At 37.4% G+C, this 20,822-nt stretch overlaps 1 protein-coding gene across 5 annotated transcripts in view; it reads right to left on the reverse strand.

Annotated features, from left to right (window-relative positions):
- Window positions 1–20,822, reverse strand: part of ELMO1 (engulfment and cell motility 1) — a 305,675-nt gene that overhangs the window by 157,607 nt on the left and 127,246 nt on the right. For all 5 annotated transcript variants that reach the window (XM_048075572.2, XM_048075567.2, XM_048075571.2 and 2 more), the window contains one exon: window positions 10,572–10,676. In XM_048075572.2, the coding sequence (XP_047931529.1) occupies window positions 10,572–10,676 (105 nt within the window). The remainder of the gene's footprint in view (window positions 1–10,571; window positions 10,677–20,822) is intronic.

A 20,822-nucleotide genomic window follows, 5' to 3' on the forward strand; every position in this document is an offset into this window, starting at 1 on the left:
TCACATCTGGATAACAGCTGTATCAAATCAAAGAAACACCCCTGCAATTTTTGTTTTATGTTGCTGCAGCCACCGTTCAAGGAACATGAGAATATGACTTTGCCTTGTGGATGAGTCATCTTGCTCCAGTCTCTTTCATGGAGGATAGTGCTACATTTCCATATCCAAACGCAGGAGCAACGACAGATTGGCACACATGCAATGTAAGGCTGTGTCTCAACACCTCCCTGGGATCACTTCTCTTGTTTTATTATTATGTGTTTTATCTCTCACATAATAAAACGTAAAATCTGCATACTGGAGCAGGGGGCTGCTTTGACACAGATTTAGATACAGCAGAGAAACACTGGTAATAAAATCAATGAAGAGGCAAAATGAAAGGGTAAGGGGGAGGGGACGGGAAGCTCTCAGATCAGCATTCCTGCTGGCTTCTGGCAGATGCATTTTGTTGAGTTTCACATTAACCCGACATATTAACATTTCATGAGCACATAAATATTTAATGGTGACACCATATATGCATATAATGTAAGGCAGAATTACAGCAATCAATAAGAATGCCAGAGAAATATTTAAGGAACTGTGTATTGCTATACAGCAAATTAAATGGCAATTTCAGTAATCAATATGTAAAGCAGCTTTGAAACAACCCTCACTCACACTCTCTCTGCAAGCATCATCTTTTAGAGTTTGCTGCGCAAAATAAGGCAGAGCTGACATGTTACATTGCTGCAGGAAAGGAAGATGGAAGACTCTTTACTACATCTAAGGCAAATTTGTAGGCAAATTTGACTAATATGGATCTTCTATAAGAAACGGCAATGGTAAAAAGGTGTGTGGAGGGGTGTCCCAAAGGAAAATTATTCTTAATCTTGGCAAGAGATTTACAACATTCATTAGGATATTTGTAATACTCTTTTCATGACTTCACAACTCATATCCTGTTCCAAAGTAAAACGCTATAAATACAGCTGATAATGGCATAATTTTAATCTTACTTCCTTTATCAATCTGGTTATGGAGGAGAAATAAGGAGAGAATAGACATGTTTGCTCCATAAACTGGTGAAAACCATAGCAGGGGAAAACATAACACAGCTCTAGACAGGAAATGCTTGTGAATCAAGCCATCAGTACACTCTGTAGACATACACATTTCTATCACAGCAGTTATTTTAGCAAGGAAAGGAAAGCAGTGAGGAAGACCAAATAACCTTCATTCAAATGGAGGTCTATCATCAATGCCCCCCCTCACAAATCCACCACAGCAAGCTGCAGATCTACCAGATGTTTCACTATCAACAGCTATGGTTGCTAAATTTTACTCTGGGGAGAAAAATATTTAAAGGCAGAAACCATGGACATTGCAGGAGAGCTCTCAGCACCTTGATCATCTTCCCTTAATCCTACCTCGGCCCTCATTTGCTTGGTAGCCCTTTATTTTGATATTAGGCATCTACTTCTGCCAGCTTATCCTCTATTTACTGTTTGCAGAGCTATGGAATTGGAAAGATGCAAAATGAAAAAATGGCTTTTAATATGCTAGATATTATACAGACAAAATCCAAAACCACCTTGCAATACAGAGATATGAAATGCTGCAGATCATTTTTTCTTTCTCTGTTCCTTTAAGCTCTAATGCCCATTACTATGAGGCAAGGCAAAAAACAACCATGATGTGTAACACGCAATAAATACAAAACAATTTTCTTAAAAATCAACAAAAAATACAGACATGGATCTCAAGAAAATGAAAACAAAAGGGAAAAAATTACCCGGAGAGGGCGGGCAGGCAAAGTTTGTGTGAAGAAAAGATATTAAAGAACAAGACAGGATAACAAGCTGGTAAAAGGAAAATAAGTGAAGTAATTTAAAAACCAAAAAGAAGAATACAAACGTTCTTCCTTCCTTTCTCTGAGCTGCAAGAACAAGATACATAGAATGAGAACAGAGAACAAAATTAAATCAGAAGAATGAGATTAATTGACTAGCAGAAGGGGAGAAAGGAAGAATTTAAAAAAAAAATATATATATATTTTAATTAAAGGAGCTGAAATTTTTAGGAAAGCCAGCATTACCCATTTTCTTGGCATTTCTACAATTGAAACTTTGTAGCCTGTTAAGGCACAGGAATTTGACAACCTCTGTAACAGAATACAGATCTGTACAGTTTTTACTATTTTTAGGTTACCTCATGTATGTACTTCTCTCTTTTAAAAATTCCTGTTGTAAATACAACAGAAACATTTCCCAAATACAAAAATAAATAAGTAATATCAAAACAAACAAAAACAGAAAACAAACAAACAAACAACAACAAAACACACGCAAATAAAACAACCGAAATGATCAGGAAGAGAAATGAAGTCTTAGTGTAGACATTTCAGGCAGTGTTGTTTAGCAACTGCTGACAGCTGAATTTCTTCTGGGATTTAGCCATATGAATTGCCTGAAGTACACAGTTTCCTCTGAAGCCAAAAGCGTTTTCAAGAAGAGGAAGGCAGCCTTCAAGTGTCCTATTGTCCAACAAAACATTTAGAAAGAACGAGGAAGGAATAAGCCTCCTTAGAGAATATATTTAGTTCTTGTTTTTGAAATACATTTTTTTTTACTTCCTCTTTGTATTATAGTTAATGTTGCTCAGCATCACCCAAAGAAGGCTAACCTACCTTTAAAAGATATGTAGTAATGGCATGGATATATGTTTATAATATAAATTTAAATATATAATATATAATATAATGGATATTTTATAACATAAAATAAACTCAAATGTTATGCCAACATCACAGAGGAATAGTGTAAAACCTCCAGCAGCAGAAAGAAACAAAATCAAAAGATTTTCTAACTTTACAGCAGGAAACTTCACATTGTTCGTTTATGATCTTCCATTGAATTATTCATCGAGTCCATCACTTCTTCAGGAACACAAAACAGACTCCTCGGGGAGGCTGTGGACTAAATGAAAATTTTTCCATACTTCACTACCATGGTCTTAAAAGTCTGCCATCAGCCTCGATAATGAAGTTTATGCCCGCAACTAAGAGTTAATGACTGACAAAAACCTAAAGTTGTAAAGACAGGTATCATATTCAAAAACTTCCTTATCAAAATTCAGAAGGATGAAACTACCTGGAAGAAGTATTGCTCCTTCACCGGGAATATCAACTCAGCCAATCCCTTAATCCCTCACATTAAAAATTAAATTGGCTCAAAACATACTGCCCACAGCGATTGCAGAAGTAATACCTGAACCAACCTCAGAGCTTCGCAATAGAATAGAGATTCATTACGACTTGGAAGTAAATGCAGAGAGTGAAAGACAACAAGACCCACTATAGCTTCAGCAATACTTGTAATAAATCCCACAGCTGAGAGTTCAACAAGCATTGCTGCACTGTTAGGAAGGAGAATTTCCCTGGACCCATTTCATTGTACTGTCTAAAATCATTCTGCGTTAACAGAGACCAAGTTTTCTAGCAGCCTGCTGTAGGTTAGTATCAAGAGGTTCAGAGAGCAGCTGCTTAGTAAATATGGTAAAAATCTACCTAGACCCAAAATGAAAATCTAGCAGCATTTTAATATCCAAAAATTACAGAGATGCTCCTTTTTTTTTTTTTTTTTTTGACACTGCTTTTCCTGCTCTTAAGCTTTCTTATCACATATGGCAGGCTTCACCATTCCCATTTCATGGAGATGCCTTAAGTAATTCTAGGAAGCAAATCCTAAAGATATACTTCTTGAGGAAGATAAAGGACACTGCTGCAGGCAGATTCAGTTCCCATTTATCCTCATCTCCATTTTCCTCCTAAGGCAGCTTGCCATTTTCCTCAGCTTCAGCATCAGCATTCTCTTAAGATCCTTTGCTCAGCACTGTCCCCTCTAACCCCTCTTGTTATCTTCATCATTTTATTTCCAATTTGCCTTGTTTCCTCTCCCCCTTATCTCAGCCTTCCTCCACATTCCTGGGCCAGATCAGAAATTCGTTGCGGCAAAACTTAAACAAAACAACAATTTTGTCTGCCTTGCTCAGGTAGGCACTAGAATTGCCGTTTGTTAAACCAATATTTGAAAGATAAGCTGAGACCTACATGGGATGGGGTGGGGTGTGGGTGGGTATCCAATTTTGTCCTTGTGTTACAACATACAGGTTACAGGATGAATTCAAACTGGCCTGGTAGCATTACAGCCAGTGTTCGACTCTGCAGCCATAAAGCACTTTAACTCAGATGGCTATTTCCAATAGCTGGTTTTCTTTTTAGAACATCATGGTGTTCCACCCCCCAGCCCCCCACCCCCTTCTTTTAAAACGACCTAAAAGTTAGTGTCAAACTATCAGAAGTGAAATTTGGATGGTTCTGCTCCACATGAGCAGCTGCACCTAGGGATAAATTTTGCTTCTCACATAAACACCTTAACATAAAGCACAATCATAGTGTCTTTACTTTCTATCAAAAGCTAAGTACACTGCGACTTGTCCTCATATATTACACAGCTTCTTTCTTCCTTTGCCACTCCATGCAAAAACAACCAGATCACTGTGAAGCCTGGTGGCAAGGCCCAAGAAAACTGAGAAGGCCCAGCTGCCACGACGTCTTCAGAAGCTGCACCAGGATCTGCTCTTCGCTTCTCACAGGCCCCAGTTGGGGCATGAAACTGCTTAGGGACACGGTTTAGGGGGTGACATTGGTAGCTGCATGATGTTTGGACCAGATGATCTTCGAGGTCTTTTCCAACCCTAATGATTCTATGATTCCTCCTCCATCCCTGCGCCATGCAAATGTGAGAGGGCAATATTTTCCCTCAGTCATCTTGCTCACCTACAGCAGAGGAAGAGAGCAAGAACCTACAGTACCTGCATAATGTAGCAAGTTTTTGAATTTTCTTTTCTCTCACAACGTAAGAAAGGCCCTATTAGTGCTCTAATGTTCTTGTGGTATGGATATATTAGAAAAGCTTCAACCTTTGTCTCACATCAATGAGACCGGCAGCTAGTAGCATCACAAAAGCTCCATGAAAGAGGAAATGAGAAAAACCTATGAGACTCCATAGCTACTCTTCTTTTCTCCCCAGGTATGACAGAGAAAAGAGAAAGCAAGAACACATTAAGAGACTGGGAGCCACAAGGCATAGACAATTTGGCCTTATGTGGAAAATTGCATTGTCTCATGAGACACACCAGGAAGACATGCATAACAAAGCTCACTTTTCTCACTACCTTTAGCAGAACAGAAATAAATTACATCCCTTTCCAATCATTTCTGGGAGGAAAAAAATAGTATGGCAGAAATCAGGCTCAGTTTTATTTCAGAAAATGCTGAAATTATATGTTGGACTACTCATATCTGATCAGGCTAGAATGAGTAGGCATGAGGAGACTTTGTGAATTGGTGGAAGGATGTGTAGGCAGCCTCCTATACAACAACTGCATGGGTTAGAAAGTATACGGCACGCAGTCTGGCTGTGACTCAACCCATTAAAGTTCTGAAAGGTCTCTGCAGAACGCCAGCAATCTTCCTGCCTGCATCACGGGGGCTCATAAACAGCACCTGCTCCTCCAGTGTGACTTCTGAAGACTTAAAAGGAAAAGACATTCTCTCCTCAACCTCCCCAAAAGCAGCAACTCAAGTAGCTGCTGGGGAAGAAGTGTCACTGCATCACAGCTGTATGAATAACTGATTTTCCAGCTCAGCAGATGCAGAGGAAAGGGGGATTTTCTATTTCTGACCCTAAACCAGCTCAATTTCTAATTTTCAGTTAAAATAACTATTGGCTCAAAGTCCTAATGTTGTTTTGATTTGGAGCATTTTGATAGCTTAATACTTGTCTGAAATACAAGAACAGAAAATTTAGGAACATGCCACTACGTATCTTGCACATCATTCACAAAAATACAGCACCAATGGATCCACTATAAAATACACCATAGGATCAGTAAGCCCAACTCCGCAAAATAGATTTCAACACTGGTTTCCCACCCTGTAGACGATATTTTATACTGCCACTTCCACATTTAATATCTAACAAATATCTGCATGAAATAGATATAATCCTTGGGAATAGGGAGAAACCATCTCTTCTCTTGAATTTCAGATTACTGTAAAATGATCTCTTTCCAAGGAACACTTTTTTTTTCAGGCTGAATGTATGAAAAGCTTACTCATCTAATAAATAGCAAAAAATGGGCATAAACTTGGGTAGCCGACTGAGCAGAATCCAGACATATAGCTAGCCAGCGCTCATACCTGGAGCTGCTACGTTTATTTGTGGTTTCTGCCTGAAGCAGCAATCTTTTGTGCTTGAACAAAAAGAGACACAGCATAACTGTTCTCAAGGAGGAATCTTACTCCACAGAAGAGAGACGTGTTAGAATATGGATGGTCATAAGCACAGAAGAAAAAAATGTGGACTAGTCACAACTTGTAAGTCAACAAAAGCAACTTCATTAAAATGAGACTCACGTACCCCACCACAGGCAATGGTGTATATGACTTCTCTAAGATTCAGATGACTATCTGTGAAATACAATAACCTATAGTAAAATCCTCCATTCCTTCCCAGATAAATGTTATAACTATGTTTAGACATCTTTGAGGAAAATGTAAAATAACATAATATTTCAATAGTTGCACATTAGAAGCTAAGGTATATTTCCTCTAAGTTCAGCTTACCCTATGGCATCTTCTCTTTCTGCCTGAGAACACTTAAATTAACAAAGATACAAGAAGAACAGCAGTCCACTCACAACAGAAGTAGTGCTGATTTTGGTGCCTGCTATGAAAAACATCTAAACTAATATTGAGTGCACTTGTAGGAGTCAGGTTATCAAAACTGCAAAATTATTTTATCTATAGAAGCATCTCAGGCACAAACGTGGCAGATTTAAATACAAAACAACAAATAACTCTCAAATTTTTCTGGGTTACAAATAAAAGAACTGCTCCGTTTTGGTTCCTTCAGCTTGCCCTCTACACAAAACAAAGTAGATCTCATTATTTTACAACAGTATTGGCAAACAATGAAGTGCATACAGACAAAAAGCAAAATAAAAATCAGGCAAATGAATGCACGTGTGCCTACAAACACATGCATACAAGATATTTCATTTTCACATATTTATTCCTCACTCCTCATTGTATTGAAAACAAAATGAATCTGAATAGTCTAGTATCATGAATTCCCAAACAAATCAACAACAAAGCACCAATAAATTGAGATACTGATAGCATGATAGGATTTCCATGGAAAGGTTTTTCCTCAGACCCTTTTAACAACTCAGGAAAGTTTCAAATGCACACTGCTACAAGTTACCAGCATGAAAAATCTTACGGTGTCTACATTGAATAGTCTGTTTTAAATGGTAACTTATAATTTTATTTTTAAAATTAGTAGAACTTGAAACTGAAGTAGTTTTGGAAAGGAGCAAATTGCAGTTAGGGTTGAAAATGTGTCTGCTCCAAAAGAACAAAAAAAATTTATCTGTCAGAAAGCTTTATTCCCATCATTTTCTTCACTGTTAACTTTAATTATACACTCTGACTGTCCTATAATTACATAGCTTGGGAAGCTGCCAATTTTTTCCTGCGGAAACTTTTATAATTTCTTGCAGAGATTCAACATTACTTCCATCAATACATTCCATATAGTTTATGTCACCACCTTTTAAAAGCAAAGCCTCTGATGATAGCAATTGATTATTTAAGTGGAACATGAAAAAAATGCATGCACTTTACTAAAGTCACTGATAGCACCAAACAATTAATTTAAAAAAAAAAAAGAAAGAAAGAAAAGCTAACTCAATAAGAGACTAATTCAATAGGACTTCAAAAAAAAATCCATATGACAGCTAAGGACACTACACAACCAAAGCGAACATGCACAACGAAAACATGCTCCTTCACACACACAAAAAAACAACCTTTCTTCAGGAGGCACCAATCATTTTATATAGTAAACAAAGTGAGATTAAAAAAAAACAAAGTATAAATAAAGAAAAACAACTTGGTTTATCTGAGTAAAGACAGCAAGAAAAAACAAACATCGCTATAGTTTCAGGAGTAAATGTGCAACAGGCAAAAGAAATAAGATAAATGAAATGTTGGAAGTTGTTAGGAATCAAAATTGAAACTAAAAGTTTCCTTGGTTTTGTTTTCATTTTCGCTGTGACACACCTATGTTTTCACCCTCAAACGCTTCCTGCTTTCAAGATGCAGAGTTACCCATTTGCTTCACTGCCTTCATACTCGTGTTCTTCAACACATTGCAAACACGTTTGCTGTCACTGTAAGTACTTTTGCTTGGCACTGGTCTTGGAAGCCTTACTGTCCCCCTTCACTGAAGGTCACTGCAGCTTCAAACATCCTTCTCATCTAATTAATCCATTTATTATGCAAATTACTCCTAAGTGGAATCAGCTATGAAAGCCATAACAAAAAGACAAAAAGGAAAGAGATTGCTTACTGCTTGCCTGCCTTCTCTTCTAACCTCTCCTTACCCAGCTTTTTCAGTAATATATGAAGATACCTTACTAAGGGCCATGCAGCTGGGACATCCTAAGAAATCAGCAGGTCAGACTGCAGTGATTTGTACCACCCATTAAAATATAGCACTGGCAATAGACTCGGTGTAGTCATCACAATTTCCTGATAGTATCTTCATTTAATACACTGCACAGTGTCAGGAAAAACTTCATATTTTCCAAGTTAATTTTAAACCAATGCTGGTTTCCAATCTCAATTTTAATTACCCCATAGCACAGATATTATCTAATTTGGGGGCTTAGGAATTGACCCATGGTACAGCAATTAACTGCATTGCAAAATGCAGTTTCCTTGACTCTGGAAAGACAAGTAGGCTAACATATTCCCAAGGTGTGTTAGCAGCTCCCACAACAACTTTTGGCAAGCAATTTTATCTCAGCATGACTCAGCATGGCATTTCTAGTGTACACGTACTCTTTCTGAGGTGAGAAATATATAAGGCACACCCAGACGTTCTTGTAAAAGGAATCCTACAAGAATAAAGACAGGCATCTCAAAATAACAACAACAATTCTCAGTAATGCAGCAACAAAAATACTGCATTACAGAAACAAAGCTGAGGAGCACCAAAGTCCTTTCTAAAAAGTGGCTAATTACATGCTATACTGGACCCAATTTTTAAAACAGCATCTGCAACTTGAAAATGAAGAAGAAATAAAAAATAAATTGAGAGAAGTCAATGAAAGCTCATTTTCAACAGTTTCTGTCCTCTTTAAATTCTTTCGGACTTCTTCAAAATACACGTGTGCTATGTGGGATGCACGGGCAACCCATACTGTGTGTATCCTCTAAATTTAGAATTTTAAAAAGAAGCCTATGAAGTAACACCATCCAGATCTTACCCAAATTTAAAATGAGAAATCCAAATTCTAATGAGAAAATGTAACCACATATCTTTTTTATAAAGAAAGCCACAGTTCAGCATAGTTTATCCAGAAAACATACTCACTGCTCAGTATGTGAAATAACCCTTAATTTCAGGCGTTGATCAGGTTCAATAACTATTCCACATTGCAGACTGCCACAGTCTGTTACTGCTAGGTTCAGACTGAGGCAGAAAGATGTATTTACAGAGCAAAACCGACAATCTTGTGGTCTCCTATTATACCCATGAATCATCCTGTCTTGGATATCAGCACACTCTTTACAAACCTATTACAGCCTTAACACTATTCTACTTAGAACAAAAACTAGATGATAACTCTTACAGCTTACTTCATATAAGTTCACTCCTCACTATTTAGTAGAAACAATTGATGTGCTTACTGTCTCTATATGCAAACTTCCTCATGCAGGCCCCTGGGCACACACTTTCTGGGGGTAGTTAAACCATCCCTACCAGCTCAGGACTCTGACTTTCTAGACTATCTTCTACTCCCATCTGTGCCAGATGGGTTTGCTCATGGCAAATATTCTATTTCATTAAAGGTCAGGAAAAGTTGCTCTATTTGATGCAGCTATTATTCTCCTGTATGCCTCTTCCCATAAGGATGTAACAATACAACTTGTTTTAACTACACTTGAAATAACAAATGTAGGAAGTAAACTGGGCAGGGGAAGGAACAGGTTGTGCAAGTGAATTCTGATGCTTTTTACCTGTTTTTCTACAAGCATTACTTTACCTAAAGCAATAGTTTTAGTTTAGGGAGCATCTCAGAGATGAGAGTTATCTCAGGACACTGTCAACTCAGTTATCAAGTCATTTGCTAGTCAAATCCTCCTTCCCACAGAAAATCCTGATAATTTTTGGTAGGCTTTAAGCAGAGCAGAGAATTCTGCACAAACAATCATTTCTGAGCTCATAGTTCATCCGAAAAGGCACAAGCTCATCTCTCTTCTCTTTGCAGGCCTAAGAGAATATCCATAATATTTCACTCAGCTTATACAGACATGACATGTTTCAGTGTTAACATGGTTTGCCCTCCTATAGTTAGCTGTTAACAGTGAACCTTCCTCTTCAAACTGAACCATAAACAGGACATTATCAGTATATACAGGGAATTGCACATATCTTATCGAGGAGAAGTCTTACCCGTATATAAGCATCCTGGTGATGTTTAGCGAAATACAGCATATTGTCAAGGGCTAGCATTCCTGGAGGAGTCTGTGTAAAATCCATTGCTGGGTTTACATGATTCTGCAAAAAAGATAACAAGATCACTTTATTAGTACATTTCCATAAACTATCCGCTCACCTGTGATTTTTGATGTGCACCATGTTAGCATGCTGTGCCAGAGGCCAGCAACACAGGCCTTTTTGCTGAGTAGAAAACCTGTAACACAGAAATGGTGCACACCTCAAAGAACTTCAAAGCCAAACACAAACAGTACGAGACTGGCTTATCAGTCATTTACTTGTCTAACTATGCAATGGAGCTCCAAAAAGGAGATCTGTGCTTCTATAGCACTCAACCAAGTCTTTCATATATCTGATAGACTCATTGGTGGTGTTAGAAACTTGAAGTAATAATTAATGAAAATGCAGATACACATGCAAACAGCCTCCACAATACATACTTATACAAATGCTATGGGATGATTTCAAATAAACCATGAAAAGGAGAAAAAGCTCCTAAATTCAAAAGCCACATTAAGTCTATTGGATCTCGTAGAGTCCTGAACACAAAGGGTCTCAGATAAAAGTATATGAAATTAAATAGATTCATCATCTGGAATTCAAGTAAATTTTGTTAAGTTTTAAATCTATGAACTTAAGTATGAAATTAATGAACAAACATACCAAACATAACCAAAACTTGTCAGCTTCCACGTGCACCTAAGTTTCAAATGTTCAGTTTCACTTGTTACACACAAAATGACATTTGCTCAAATATTCATTAACACCATCAGTCTTTTGATGGGATGGAATTAAATGTACATCTGAGTAAGTTTCATGTAGTTCATGGTTCTGAACATTTCTGAACAAATCTGAACATTTGTCTGGCCGTGGACAGACTTAAACAACACAGAACCGCTCAGAAAAACAAAGACCCAAGGGTATGTCTCCATCAAAAATGCTTATCTCCTGCTAGTCTCTTTTATCACTATCACCTTTTCAATGTCTGCAGCTCCACTCATTCTGACACAGAAAGATTTCCCTAGTCACTTTGCGATGGTATTTCTATTCTGCAAGACTCAGCTGTGAGAGTTTTTAGAAGTGCATTTCCCATCACAAAACTTACTATATAACAATGGTAAAGATCAGCACAGATTTCTTCTTCTGTCAATCTCTTTCTGCACTGTACTTGGGGTCTGATCCGCCCACCTCACTGACAAAAGCATAGGCTGACTACTTTGCCTCCTGTTGATTCTGCCAGGCCATGAAGTTGCAGAAATGTAGGATTCCACTCTCTTGCCTGCCTTATCTTTAGATGTATGACATGTTGGTTTTAGCTAGTCAATAATTCATATTCACATGAAAGATTAGAAATACTAGAAAGTTAAAATTATATATTAAGGTTACTTCTGCCACTTTAAAAGCAGACAAAGATTTGGGGATCAGGATAGCGTGCACAGTCTATTCTTTTTACATGTACACCAGTTCTCTGAAGCACGACAAGCAACACAATCAGAGTCTCACTGCTTCACAGTGGAGAATCAAGAGGACGTCTGAAATCCTAGATTTTTATGGGGAGATATCTATGCAGTAGAATGGGAGTAGTTTAGAGTGGAAAACAAATGTTTAGTGAGTTGACTGCATTTTCCAAAAAAAATCACCCAAATTCATCAACTTTAATTTTTTAAAAAAAGTCCTTTATGGCTGTTTCCTCAACTCAACCTTCCATTTTCGACATGTAATATATTTATCAGCCAGAACACTTTTACAATCAGTACAAGACTGTTTCTCACAGATGACAAGCAAAACAGACTTTAGCTTCTGGGAGAGGAACATTTCCCTTCCTGACATTTTCAAGCATTCCAGAAAGTGCATCCTTTTGAGAGGATGGGTCTGGCAGACAAACAAATGCTCCCCCTTAGCCCTGATAATCCCAACATGAACATCCTGGTAAGATCTTCTACACATTTGAAGTTCTCTTCATTATGCATACAAAGTCCTGGGGAACACCACTTTGCCTCATAATGAGTACTTTTCCTTGGGAAAGCTGCTGAGAAGCTGTCAACAGGGAACCTCACAGTACCATTTTTATAACACCTTTTCCAAGCAGAACTTCAGCACAGGGATGCACATACTCTCTTCATTGCCATGCTACAGCACAGGCAGAACATAGTTAGATAAATACTGGCAAGCAGAGAGTATCAAGACCCAGCTACCTTTCTGTAGCTATTAGAATAATCAGCACTCATTTTACTGGTATTTACAAGCAATGTTAAAATAAAAGCAGGATACCAAAATAAAAGGTTGACCCACTGTTGCCTGAATAGTTCTCTCCTTCATCCTATTCTAGCATCTCAAGTTACGTGGAAACATCGACAAAAACAAATGGGAACAAGAGAAATCTCACTGCATTTGTAACAAGGGTTCATTTTGTCTCTTACCATCGATAAAGATCTGTTCAATCAGAAAAGTCATCTCCATCGCATTACTTTTTCCCAAGTCAAGCCTATATATCCAGCTATTTTCAGCTGTTTCAAAAGTTTCTGTCACTTTTGATCCCAGGATAATGAGGGCTTGATCTTAAACTCTATTAAGTCAAATCACTGGAGATACACCAGCTGACAATAACTCAGGATCCACAATTCTGGTGTGTGAGACAGTAAATTATCTTCAATTATTCTTCAAAAACAAAAAGAATGCAGGCTGCTTTGTTCTATTCCTTCTCCATCCCTCCCCAAATCATCCTTTTCTTAACATGTTGAATGTTTGTGATTGAAATATTAACTGATTGAGAGTGGGTTTAGAAATGAGATATAAAGCTAAATTACCTAAAATGCTGTAGTGAATAATTTAGAAGTATTCAAACATCCCCACCTACAACATAATTTATTAAATATATGGAAAACAACACCTCAAGCAAATTAGCTGCATCTGTTTAGTATAAAGTCCATTCCATTTTTCTCTTTATAAAAAAACAAGAAATACAAAGGGAACAGATTTGTCACCTACAATTTTTCAGGTAATTTCTTTTTTTTTTTTTCCATTAGACTGAATAATATCTACATAACCTTCAGCTTCTGAGCAGTATTTAACAGCTTATGTTCTTATGCTATATACGTTGACATACCAAAAACACCAAGAATGTTAGCCAGCTTAGCAGAGTACTGTGAAAATGAAAGTTCAGTCTTCTGGATAAGATGCAAATCCAAAATCACGTCTGCTTGTGGCATTATCAAAAAAGTAAATAACATAAAATCATGTGGCATGTTTCACAAGATTATAGCTATTCTGGATAAATTCCAGTGTAGTAATTATAATCAGATAACCTAGTATTCTCATGCAGCCCTAGCTGCATAAAGCTTTCCTCTCTATCTATCCTGAATGGCTCCACTGTCTTCCTCTTGGCTTCCAAGGCAATCTCTGAGGGATGTATAGATTTCAGCTGTAAGAATGTGTCCTGACACTGAGATGCTTAATCACGGTAATGGTGCACTGTCTGTAGATAACCACTAATGGAATAAGCGATGCTAGTTCCTTGTATTAATCCTAACAGTGCCTTCCACATGACTATGCCGAAGCACAGACACCATTTATTTCCGTGCATTCACAGTCTACTAAAGGTACAAACTTACTTATTTCTGCCTTGACAGATATTGACAGCCTATCACAGGTTTTTCATCAGTGCTGTGTTCAGCTATGTAAATCAGTTGCCAGGTTATGCTAATTATTCCTGAATGCTGCTTGCAGTCAGTGCTAGACCCAGTAATTGCTGTTCCACACAGGAAGAGCAAACTTCTGTTTTTCCAACCCCAATGTAGTTCACATGAAATGTTATTCTGAATGTCTCCATTCTGTAGGCTTGTATGACAAAAACATTACAGGAGTTCCCAGGGAGGTATTGGGATTGTAGAAGAACCGATGATAAAAGAACTTCAGAACATCTGAAGAAGAGACAAATTTAAATAGTGTTAATATAAAACGATGCCCCTCAAAATTGGTCATATTTTTTCTTACAGAAGAAGGGACAATCTGGCTACAAAGATAATGCAAAAGGCAGTGATCACCTCCTTCCTTGAATTGCAATTATTTATTTTCCTCTTGCTTTTAAATCTAAACTACTGTTTCATGGGCCAGGAAGGAAAGCAATCACCTTGTTCTATATCACTGGAGTACCTACACTAAAACCTTCCTTAGGTCAAAGGCATAAATTACAGTAATAGATACGTGGATGTTTGCGCTATCTGAACTCAGAGCAAGAATGGCAGGAACATTTCAAGTTGTATTTTCAGTGAATTATGAATTGGTAAACTTATGTTAGAATCAGTAAGCACAAAACCTCAACATTCACCCCTTCTATAAATGCTCCTGAAGTTTTCCACACAAAATGTTCTCATCTGTTCATTTACACAAAAATTACAAATATGAAAAAAAGCTACATAAAAAAATTGTGAAGTTAGTCAGCTAAAATTCTTAACGAGGAAGTAATTTTCTCATTTTATTTAACAGCACTGTATTCAAAGAGCTGATGCATACAACTTCCATCATTCAATTTAATGAGATCTAACAGTGACTTGGGAATTTTCAACCTCTATGCACTCAGTGAAAGCAAGAACTAACAAACAGATTTGTTTTTCCCTTGATAGCTATTTAAGTATGTAAATGTGCATTTTTTTTTTCTCTTCCAAAGCCACTTTTTGAATTTTCCAACACAAATCTGGGATAGAATGACTTTTTATCTGGAGGATCACTGAATTAAAAAAAAAAATAAAGTACTAAAAACACTGTGTACCTTGAGTCGGATGTCTGCAAGCTCAGCAGCTGTTACATCTTTAAAGAGTATGTAGAAATTTTTTTTAAGATACATTGCATTCAAGTCAATTAAATCACATACCATCCCCACCCTTCTTAGCATTTAAATAACTCCAGTGTAGTTCTACTGGATATAGTTTTCACAAGACTTACAAATTATATTTGCATATTTACAGAGCAGTAATATTTTTCACTTTAACATATCTCTAGCTTTGTCCAGCTTCATTCATCAGCAAATACTTGAACATTTCTACTTGCTTTAGCATTTTCATGACAGCTTTACAATACATGTTAACAGACTGTGAATATCATCCTCCATAAATAAAATTCATTCTAACATACCTAACACATTAAGCAACAGTCTAGATCAAGTTTGAACTCACCAATACAAAACTGACCTTCTCAACAACAAAGAAATCTAAGTGCAATCTGCACATCAAAATTCCAAAATTTGACTAACGTTCCCTTATCATAGAATGGCTCGGGTTGGAAGGGCCCTTAAAGATCATCTCGTTCCAACCTCCCTGATCTAACTAAGGTACTACGTAATCTAATGTAAAGCACCACAGCACCATATACATCACCCCTAGACGTTTGTCTCAGTCATGAATTGAGTCTACAGTGGTCAGAAATCACAAAACCTGAACGTTACGGTGACATAACAAAACTCACCTAAAATCATCAGATAAGACAACAGAGCATGGGAAAAGACAAGCACTGCATTTTTTCAGACATGAATAAACTACACTTTGTAAGCAAGACATAAAGCTTTTGCACAATGCTTCATATTTTCTAAGTACTTATACTGCAGCTTTACAGTTACATAGAGCTAATGCTTTGTGTTCCAAGACCTTAAGCCTTATGGACAGAGGCAATACTCTGAAAGCCTCAAAGAATCTAAAACAAATGCTACAACACTGAGGGATGCAAGATATCTTGTCCAATGCAAGATAGGAGTACAGTTGTCACAGGGATAGTAAACAAATAATAACAATAAACTATTACAAATAACCCCAGATTAAATGTTTTCAGCTAAACAGAAGCCAGACGAGGCACAATCAAAATGTACCCAAGCAATCCTATCTTCGCTTGTGTACACATCATGTTCTTAAGTCCATTTTAGGCACGAAAAGCCTTTTTTTGAGTTCAGGTAAGTTTTACGTCTGCTGAGTAAGGTACACTGTGACTTTTCTTATTTAAGCATAATGGCTGGCACTGTTTGTATATTGGTGTACAGGCATTAATGGTTCTGGCTGATGCTTCAAAGACTACTTATTAAAGAACAGTTCAGAGCTATTTAACAAGCACTTTGTATAAAAGTTAATGAAATGATAGAAAATGTTTAACAAGTGTACATAAATATTTATTTTAGCTTCTGGCCAAAATATGCAAGTTGCATAGCCTATCAACAAGAAAAAGGAGCTCCTGACCATTTTATTAAATAAATTTTATTATTAAATAAAATGGAAGGCTCAAAACCAAGTTCTGCCAAGTCTTTGGCTTCTTGAGACAGAATTTTCTAAGAATAAGACTGAGACAAGAGCATCTTTTTGATTGTTTTATTTACACTTCAGGCAATTTTACCTAACCTCTTTAAAGTAAAATTTGCCTCTAATTTAAAGCACATTAATTGAAACACCTTTCAGTCGTCATTTCCTTATAAGAGAAAGAAAAAACACTTAGATAAGGATTTGAGTAACATCAGGGTAAAAATAATCATTGCAATTTTCCTGAGGATGTTTTATCTACAGGAAAGCCACATGGGAAGCAGCTGACTTAATTGCTGCAGTTGCCTCTCCCGTACATCATCACTCAGAAGACTTGAGTGGATCTCTGACAGGATCCTTCGTACTGTAACGAGCAGCTCCAGTGAAGGATATGATGTTTGTTATGGGAGGAATGGCACAACCACAGAACAGCAACTAATCTGTAGTAAAAGAAACTGTCAAATCTATATTTTAGCTGTCTTTAGACCTAAGTCCCCATATACAAAATGACTCTTCCTACAGTCTAATCTTCCTACAGCTCAAGTACAAACAGCCAGGCTTTATAAATACCAAAATAGAAGGGTTCGGAAAATAGGACCACACTCTGAAAGCCTTTGAGTCCATACTTCTGTCTTAAACCAACATTAGTCTATGCCTGTACTATAGCATACCTCATTTGCCTTCAGTAGTGCGGCATTTTTAATTATAATAAAGACTGGATCCATTTGCTGTGGAATTTCAGTTCACCCAACTTCCGTTTTTCTTTGCCTCCCTCTACAGGAATGTGAAATGTGAAAAGGAGCTGTGCTTTGCAAAATTTGCAACTTTTTGTATGGCCCAAGCATTCTTCCGCTATACCTCCAGGCTCCTCCAGATTAACATCAAAAAGAGAATGGAGTTGCACAAAAATGTAAGAAGATTAAAAGAATTAAGGAGTTTTTAAAAGAATACGTATTGCCTTCTGTGTAGAGGCTGTGTAACAAGCAGACTGTATCAAAGAGTCAAAAGATTCAGAATTCAGATATGGAGGTGTTTTTAATTTGAAGGGGAAAAAAATCAATTATTCCCAAAGGAGTTGCTCTACTCCCCCTCATCTCTTAATTCATTTACAGGCCTGAGTTCATGAAACTGCATAGTCAGAGAGCATCTCTTACCCATATTGTAATTCTTCATAACTGAATAAAATCCAAACACTTTGTGTGCTCTATTTACTATCCTTTACATCTTACAACAGGCAAAAAAGCACAAGGAATGAGAGGAGGGAGGAGCAAAGCAGTATGTACATATAAGCAACATACACACTGAAAACTGCATAGGCTTAAGGAAAAATGAGTATTTGTAATAATGAACACTAAATTGAATTTACAGTGTTTCACAAAACTAACATTACTTCGTTACTGGCAATCAGCTACCTGAGTGAATCAGATGAAGCCCATAATACAAGAGAAAAGATGTCATTATATCTGACTAGTTTCTGGGAGCCTGTTTCTTCAACTTAGTTCTTTTGTTTGCAAATTCTGAGGGATATGCAGTACATAGCATCTAGAGAAAGAAGTCCAAGATCTATCTCTAAGAGAAGGGGTTAGAAAGCAATTAGTGGTAAGACAACTCTTCTTTAATGATGAACAGACAGATCATTCAAAGCTTTACCACATCCAAATTTACGGAGCTTGCCTGCCCCCAGGAGTTTAGAGCTGTAATGCACACAGTGGGTGAGTGGCAAACAAGATTTTACAAAATAGTGAAATCGCAAATAGTAAATAAAAACATGCAACAAATGCAATGTTCTGATGACCCTAAGCTTACGTTAGAACATGTATATCCGTTAATGGATTTTCTTCAGAACAGGCATACTCTTTTAATCAAAATCAGCTTTTACAACTTCACAAGTAAAGATATTGGAAAGGCATAAAACCAAACAAAAACTTTTACACTCCCTCTGGAAGGGAAAAAAAAAAAAGCTGATCTCATCTTGCTATTAAGAAACTGATTTAAAGGATGATACTTAATATTTATATTAAGCATAAAATTATAAAAAAGTATTAAAGATTGTGATTATATAGACTCAGCTCATTCACATAGACACAAAACTACAGATACTTCATTCTGAATAGTTTTAACTTCATTCTTACACTGATAACAGGTAAGGTCAAAGCACATTGGCAGCCCATCAAAATGATTTTTCTTTATTTCTTAATTTATTTTTGATCTGTTCCCTTCTGGAAGGACTAAAGCTAAAAGGAATTCAGCAGTACACGGCAAAAGGCTCATTTATTCATTTTAACAATGTGCAGATTGTTAGATGCCCATAGCTTCTGACAAACAATTCTGGTAAATTGCATGCGGCTGCATGGTAAACAAGAACAATGGATTCAACATATGGATTTTCTGGCCCCAGTTCTTGGTTACCGTAATGATCCATCTGACCTGGGCACCTCTTTCTGTGCAAATACTGGCTCAGACCAAGAGTACCACTTTTACAGAAGCTTAGTAGCTTGTATAACACACAGATATCAACACTGTGCAATGTCACAAGGTCAGACTTCCTGGGTACAAAACTGAATGATTTTTTATTAAAAGAGAAGTTCTCAGGTTTGCTCCCATCTATTTAAAGTCTCATGTCTCCAAATAGCAGTAATTCTTTCGCGCCCCTCTGTAAGCATTCAGAGTCAGCAGCGAATAATCTGATTCTGAAGACTGATAATGCATTTTTTTCATGATGTATGTTCAGATTTGCTCATCACTTCATGGTCTTCATCAGACATCCCTTTTTTTTTTTTTGTCATTTTCCATTGTACACCACACTGCAATCACATTTGGCTGAGAGCAGCATCTACTCCACTGCCAGAGCCAAGCACCCCTCTCCCTTGGGGGCTGTACCCCGAGGCCATCTTCACCAGGCTCTGCCCTACTCACGTGAAGGGTGACCAAGATGTTCCCTGCTCGTGCTCAGCAGGCATCCACCCGTGCTTCTGTGCCCTGCTCAAAGTGGTTTGAGGGCTCAACAGAAGAGAACTGTGGATCGAACACTAACCCTGGGGACTACCCCGCTCTAAATCATACCAGAAAGGTATCTTCCACAGTGGCAAGTTGACCTTGAAGGACTCTGCAATGTGACTTCTGTGTTTCACTCAAAAACAAACAAAAACTCCCACACAAACAAGGAACAACAACAAAAAGCACGTAGCAATCCTATTTCCATCACAATTCCAATATGGGATGTTTGGTTCATGGTAAATGGTAAATTTAAAACTGTGCTTATGGGTAAGAATGCAGTAGGTTGCACACCTGTGGGCTCCTATCAGAACTGGGCTCTATTAGGAGGTTAAGTGCACATGGCACCTCAGGGATGCCCTATTTCTGCCTCTCAAGTTTTGAGACAGAGTGATGGTTTGTTGCTGTCGCTCACAATGCCAACTCAGGCCATGTTTACAAATCAAACCTAAGCTTTTCTGGTTAGACCTTAAACTATGTTTACAATCTCATATTTTACAGATTTGCAGAGACTGCTGGGAAAAAAAATCCAGATTGCGAAAAAGTATCTCTGTCTTGGTGCATATCAGTCTTGCATAAACTCTAAGACACAGGAACAAACTAGTATTTCAGAAAGAAAATATCCCATCAGTCACAGCCAGAAAAGAAACCATGCTTAGAGTTCTGTAAGAAACTGTAATGTGCAAGCCAGTTTAAGTAACTTTCTATTCCCCCAAAAAGGTATTGTTTAGCTTAAACGTCAAACAATTGCTGGCAACTCAGAGATGGGAATTTACACCATAAAACAGTGTTTCCTAGTATTTCTCGGGCTGAAATAATTCTTCTGTAAGTAATTGCATACAACTGAGCTGTTCAACAACTTTTGCTAACAACCTACATCTAGTGGGATGTTAGTGGCCTCTGTTGTGTGATGTTAAAAATTAGGTAGAAGCTTTGT

This window comes from Anser cygnoides, chromosome 2, assembly GCF_040182565.1.
Source record: "Anser cygnoides isolate HZ-2024a breed goose chromosome 2, Taihu_goose_T2T_genome, whole genome shotgun sequence".
Taxonomy (NCBI): domain Eukaryota; kingdom Metazoa; phylum Chordata; class Aves; order Anseriformes; family Anatidae; genus Anser; species Anser cygnoides.